Genomic DNA, 6,448 nt, shown 5'->3' on the forward strand with positions numbered 1-6,448 from the left:
CTGTTCCACCACCTGTTTGATAAATAAAGCTTTATTGGAACCCTGTTGCATCACCTGTCTGGCCAATAAAGTTTTATTAGGACTCAGCCCCGCCCATCTGGCTGTCTCCAGCAGCTCTGATGCTCCGAAGACTGAGATGAGTGTCATCTGCAGAGACCCCGTGGCCGGCCCACCAGGCTGAGAAGACTTACTCTGTGGCTCTTTCCAGAAAAATAAAACAGAAAACCGTGCTGAGAGTGTGCCTTTAAAACGCCTTCTTCCAAAGAGCACGGGTGCTTACCTTCTCCTCCCCTCACGTCGGCTTGCAGCAGCTTCAGGGACACGCAGGCGTCCAGCAGCAGCTCTGTCCCCCGGGGGCTGGAGCCCAGACGTGAAGACACTGCCGCTGAGTCCAGGGGCTCCAGGGCCTCTGCCAGGAGCTCAAACACCCCCAGCTCACAGGCAGCAAAGAGAACCTCGGGGCAATGAAGCCAGAGTCAGCGTTAGTTCTCAGGAGACTCACACTCTCAGGAGGGTGAGTCAGACAGAGAAGGAGAAATGTCACACGACATCCCTTATATGTGGGGTCTGTAAAGAAATGACACAAACCAGCTCATAAAACAGAAAGAGACTCACAGACTTGGAAAATGAGCTTATGGTTGGTGGCGGAAAGGATGGTCAGGGAGTCTGGGATGGACATGGACACACTGCTGTGTTTAACATGGAGAACCAGCAAGGACCTGCTGTCCAGCACAAGGAACTCTGCTCAATACTCTGTAATAACCTGATGGTTCCCAGGGGGAAGGGTTGGGGAAGGGATAGTCAGGGAGTCTGGGATGGACATGGACACACCACTGAATTTAATAAGGAGAACCAGCAAAGACCTGCTGCCCAGCACAGGGAACTCTGCTTAATGTCAAGTGGCAGCCTGCATGGGAGGGGACTTTGGGGCAGAATGGATACGTGTACATGTCTGGCTGAGTCCCTTTGCTGTCCACCTGAAACCATCACAGCATTGTTCTTTGGCTATACCCCAGTATAAAATTAAACGTTTACATTAAAAAGGCCGTATCCATTCCTGTTCTGTTAAGACTGGATTAACTCTTATTCTGTTAAGATTCTATCTACTCTTCTTAAGGTTCTATTAGTTGTTATCCTTAATAGGTCGCTCAAAGTCCTACTATATTAAGATTGTGTTAAGTTTTATCCTCTTAAGATGGTATCAGCTCTTGCAGTGAGCTTAATATTAACTCTAATTATATTAAGTTTTAATGACTCTTGTTCTATTGAGATGTCATGAACAGTCCATTAAGAGTGCATTCAGATTTTTTTCTATTGGGATTTTATTAACTCTCCTTGTACAAAGGTTGTATTCAGCCGTATTCTATTAACATGGAATCAGTTCTCACTCTGTTAAAGTTGTGTTGATTCTTGTTCAGTGAAGTCGGCATGATCTCTTACCCTGCTGTGATTATACAAGTGCCTATATTCACGTTGCATTCACTCTGTTCCCAGGTTTCAGCAGACAAGTGCATCTGAGGTCCCCTGGTGGCTCAGACAGGAAAGAATCTGTCTGCAATGCAGGAGACCCGAGTCCGATCCCTGGGTCGGGAAGATCCCCTGGAGGAGGAAATGGCAACCCACTCCAGTATTCCTGCCTGGAGAATCCCATGGACAGAGGAGCCTGGTGGGCTACAGTCCAGGGGGTTGCAGAGTCAGACACGACTGAGTGACTAACACTTAGCCTGCAATGATTGTATAAGCCCTGAATTCGGGTTCATTCACTCTCTATGTAAGAAGATTTTATGAACCCCTATTCCAAGTGGTTGTAGTACATTCTCTTGCCTTAATGTTGGGTGCACTCTGGTTCTATTGAGGTGTTATAAACTCTCACTCCATTTAGGCTGCATTCAGGTTTTCCTATTCACATTTTATCAGCTCTGTTCATACGAAGGCTGTCTTCATTCATATTCTGTTAAGATGGTATCAGCTCTTGTTCTGTTAAAGGGGTGGTGACTCTGATTCTGTAAGGCTGTAGTACGTTTTATTCTCTGAATTTGGGTGTGCTCTCATTCTATCGAGATTTTATCAACTGTCCTATTGAGGTTGCATTACGTTTTATCCAATTAATATGGCGTTGGCTTTCTACTGAGGTTGTATTAACTCTTATTATAGTAAAGTTGCAATCCCTCTTGTCTGAGTGAGATGTTTTGAACTCATCCTACTAAGGTTGTATTCATATTTTATTCTATGGAGTTTTTAAATTATTTTTATTTGTATTTATTAGTCTCCACCGAGTCTTAGTCGTGGCATGTGGGGTCTAGTTCCCTGACCCAGGGTCGAACCCCGGGCCCCTGCGTTGGGAGCTCAGAGTGTTAGTCACTGGGCCCTCAGGGAAGTCCTTCTATTGAGTTTTACCCAGGCTCTCATTCTACTGAGGTTGGATTCAGGTTTATTCTCTTAACATTGGATTCACTCTTGTTCTATTGAAATATTTAGGTAATTTTACAGCAGTAGCTTTACAACGCTGTGTTAGTCTCTGCTGGAGAGCAAAGGGAATCAGCCATCGTTTATACCTATACCCCCTCTTATCTTTCATTTCCTCCTCATATAGGTCAGCAGAGAACTCTGAGTCGACTTCCTGGAGCTGTACCGCAGGTTCTCATTAGTCCCGTTTTATACACACGATCAACAGTGTATATGTCTCAATGCCAGCCTCCCAACCCATCCAAGATTTTATTAAGTCCGTTGTTCTGCTGAGGTTCTGTTAAGTTTCATCCTCAACGCTGGATTCACCTTTCTTCTATTGAGATGCTATTTGTTAATACTCGGTTTATATTAAGTTTTATTCTAGTGAGATTGTCTACACTCTTGTTTCACTAGCACAGTGAAAACAGGGTTAGTCAGTCAGTCATGTCTGACTCATGGTCGACCCCCATGGGCTGTAGCCCCCCGGGGCTCTCTGCCCATGGGATTCTCCAGGCAAGAAGCCTGGAGTGGGTTGCCATGCCCTCCTCCAGGGGGTCTTCCCGACCCAGGGGTGGAACCTGGACCTCCTGTGTTGCAGGCAGATTCCTCACCAAATGAACCACCAGGGAAGCGCCTACAAGTGTCGTTCTGAGACGCCCAACACATCCCTAGAAGGGCCCCAGGCCCCGATGGTCAAGCTGCTGCCCGTGGACACGCCCAGAGTTCCAGCACACCCTCGTGCCCCCCGGAGGAGACCCCGTCCTCACTCAGCACTGAGTGCCTGTTGTCCTCCTCACCTCCAGGCAACAGAACCCCAGCCGATGGGGCCTCTTCCTACCTGGGAGACCATGAAGCCGTTGGCGTATTCCTTCAGGAGACAGTAGCCCTCACCCTCCTGGGAGCACATCTTCCTTCTGGGCTGGGCTGGCTTGGAGGGACCCCGGCTATCTTAGCTCCTGGCTTGACCAGTCTATGAGCAACCTGGGCGCACAGCCAGCGCGTCACTACTGACCCCGCCAGCTGGACGCCGGGGAGCAAGCCCAAGACGGATCGTTCTAGGAGATTCCGTCAGCCTGCTGAAGGGGATGAGAGAGCTTACGGGGGACCCCTGGGGCTTCTGTTCACTCCTTCTGTCTGTGATGAGCACACAGCCTGTCACCCCCAGCCCCCTCCCATCCTTGTACCATCACCGGTGCAACTGGTCCCAAACCCACATGCCCACTAATCACTGCGGATGATGACTCACTGGATGGCCTGAACACGCTCTGAGCCCTTCAGATGGGGGGGACAGGTGTAGTAACTGCCTGGCTGCAGCCGTAACAAATGACCACACACCGTGGGGTTAGAACCACAGACATCCGTCCTCCCCCAGCCCTGGAGACCAGACGTCTGAGGTCAGGGTGTCCCAGGGCTGAGCGCTGTCCAGAGGCTCTAGGGGAGGCTCCTTCCCAACCTCTTCCAGCTTCTGGGGGCTCTGGGCATCCATCCCTGGGCTGGGGGCTCCGGGCGTCCGTCCCTGGGCTGGTGGCCGCCTCCCTCCCGTCTCCGCCTCCGTCTCCACGTGGCTTCTCCTGTGTGTCCGTGTCTCTCCTCTCCTGTGTCTTATAAGGACTCTGTCCTTGGGTTTAGGGCCACCCCCACCCAGGAGGTCCTCATCTCAGACCCTTCACTCCGTCACCTCTGCCGGGAACCTTTGTCCAAACAAGGCCAGGTTCTCAGGTTCTGGGGGTGAGGACACGGACAGCTGTCTGGGGAGCCGTGATTCAACCTCATCCACGGGGGTGGTCGAGGCATCCCCGTTTATCAGGCTGATCGGTTATTTCCGGCAGCGGCATTTCAATCATCAGGGACTGTGGTGAGCCCCGCTGTTGCGGGAGGAAGCCCAGAACCCGCCCTGAGCTGCTGTCCTGCCGTGGGCCGCCCCAGCCCCACTGGGGATGCACTCTCTCTTTCCCAGCCATCTCTGACGCTCAGCTTCATGGAGCCCAGACGGGCCCTTCAGCTTCCACCCCCGACCACAGGAGCTCCCGTGCCCTTTTCCACCCTGAACCCCGGCAAGCACGCCTCAGTGTCCGCTGACCACGCCATACCTCATGGCCTGCTTCTGGGGACGCCCTGCTGGATTAGGGATTGGGGGAAAGCTCCAACTATGAAACAACGCTCTGCTCTGCTTCGTGGCTGGGCAAGCAAGGGTTCCAATAAAGCTTTATTGACAAAAAAAAAAAAAAGGGGGGGTGGGTGGAACAGATCCCAATAAAGCTTTATTGACCAGACAGGTGTTGGAACAAGTTTCCAATAAAGGCTTATTGACAAAACAGGTGATGGAACAGATACCAATAAAGCTTTATTAACCAGGCAGGTGTTGGAACAAGATTCCAATAAAGCTTTATTGATTAAAAAAAAAAAAGGTGGTGAAACAGATCCCAATAAAGCTTTATTGACCAGAGAGGTGTTAGAATAAGGTTCCAATAAAGCTTTATTGACAAAAAGGGTGGTGGAACAGATACCAATAAAGCAATATGACCACACAGGTGATGGAACAAGGTTCCAGTAAAGCCTTGTTGACCGGACAGGTGGTAGGTAGAAAGGGTTCCAGTAAAGGTTTATTGACAAAAAGCCTAAAGGGGAAGGCGACGGGGGACCCTCAGGAGGGACCCCCAGGAGGACAGAGCAACCGGCCGCCAGGTGCATTTGCTTGATTGAACCGCCAGCAGCCCTTTCTCAGCCAGATCCCCTGAGGCTGTGGAATCAATCCCGGATATTCACTTAAGGCGATTAGTTTAGTGATGAGATGGAGGGTTGAAGAGGGTCAGCACCGCCCTGAGACTGAACCGAGAAATTCAAGGTCAGACCTTGCATTCACTCTTCCGGGAGCAGAAAATGTTAACCGACCGGGGTTTCCTGGCCTCCTTACTCAATGGAAACTGATCAGGGACGACAGAGGATGAGATGGCTGGATGGCATCACCGACTCGACGGACATGAGTCTGAGTGAACTCCGGGAGTTGGTGCTGGACAGGGAGGCCTGGCGCGCCGCAGCCCATGGGGTCGCAGAGTCTGACACGACTGAGCCACTGAACTGCAACTGAGGAAGGATGGGGGTCGGATCCATGGCTCAGAGCCTCTGACTATTTGACCATCAGCACAACTCAGTTCTCCAGATGGACGGTCACCCTCCTGTTGGCCACAGTCTCTGGTCTCAGGATCCATGATGGGACGTGAAGGAACAGGATGTTTATCTGCCCAAATCCTCAATCTTGACGGCAAGTGCAAGTTGCCTGGGGGAGGAGCCGTTCAGAGACCTGCCCCTGCGCCAGCTTCAGTTTCAGTTCAGTCGCTCACTAGTGTCCGACTCTTTGTGACCCCGTGCACTGCAGCACGCCAGGCCTCCCTGTCCATCACCAGCTCCCGGAGTTCACTCAAACCCATGTCCATCGAGTCGGTAATGCCATCCAACCATCTCATCCTCTGTCGTCCCCTTCTCCTCCTGCCTTCAATCTTTCCCAGCATCAGAGTCTTTCCCAATGAGTCAGTTCCTTGCATCAGGTAGCCAAAGTATTGGAGTTTCAGCTTCAGCATCAGTCCTTCCAATGAATATTCAGGACTGATATCCTTTAGGATGGACTGGTTGGATCTCCTTGCAGTCCAAGGGACTCTCAAGAATCTTCTCCAACACCACAGTTCAAAAGCATCAATTCTTCAGTGCTCAGCTTTCTTCACAGTCCAACTCTCACATCCACACCTGACCACTGGAAAAACCATAGCCTTGACTAGACGGACCTTTGTTGGCAAAGTGATGTCTCTGCTTTTCAATATTCTATCTAGGTTGGTCATAACTTTCCTTCCAAGGAGTAAGCATCTTTTAATTTCATGGCTGCAGTCACCATCTGCAGTGATTTTGGAGCCCCCCCAAAAATAAAGTCAGCCACTGTTTCCACTGTTTCCCCATCTATTTCCCATGAAGTGATGGGACTGGATGCCATGATCTTAGTTTTCTGAAT

The 6,448-nt window shown here is 50.6% G+C and overlaps 1 protein-coding gene across 2 annotated transcripts in view; it reads right to left on the reverse strand.

Annotated features, from left to right (window-relative positions):
* The window catches only part of ASMT (acetylserotonin O-methyltransferase), a 25,571-nt gene extending 22,148 nt beyond the window's left edge, over nt 1-3,423 (reverse strand). For both annotated transcript variants that reach the window (XM_040266414.1, XM_040266413.1), the window contains exons 1-2: nt 3,287-3,423; nt 281-455 (exon numbers count right to left, since the gene is read on the reverse strand). In XM_040266414.1, the coding sequence (XP_040122348.1) occupies nt 281-455; nt 3,287-3,355 (244 nt within the window). In that variant the 5' untranslated portion in view covers nt 3,356-3,423. The remainder of the gene's footprint in view (nt 1-280; nt 456-3,286) is intronic.
* Nucleotides 3,424-6,448: the final 3,025 nt, after the last annotated feature.

Source organism: Oryx dammah, unplaced genomic scaffold, assembly GCF_014754425.2.
Source record: "Oryx dammah isolate SB20612 unplaced genomic scaffold, SCBI_Odam_1.1 HiC_scaffold_23, whole genome shotgun sequence".
NCBI classification, from domain to species: domain Eukaryota; kingdom Metazoa; phylum Chordata; class Mammalia; order Artiodactyla; family Bovidae; genus Oryx; species Oryx dammah.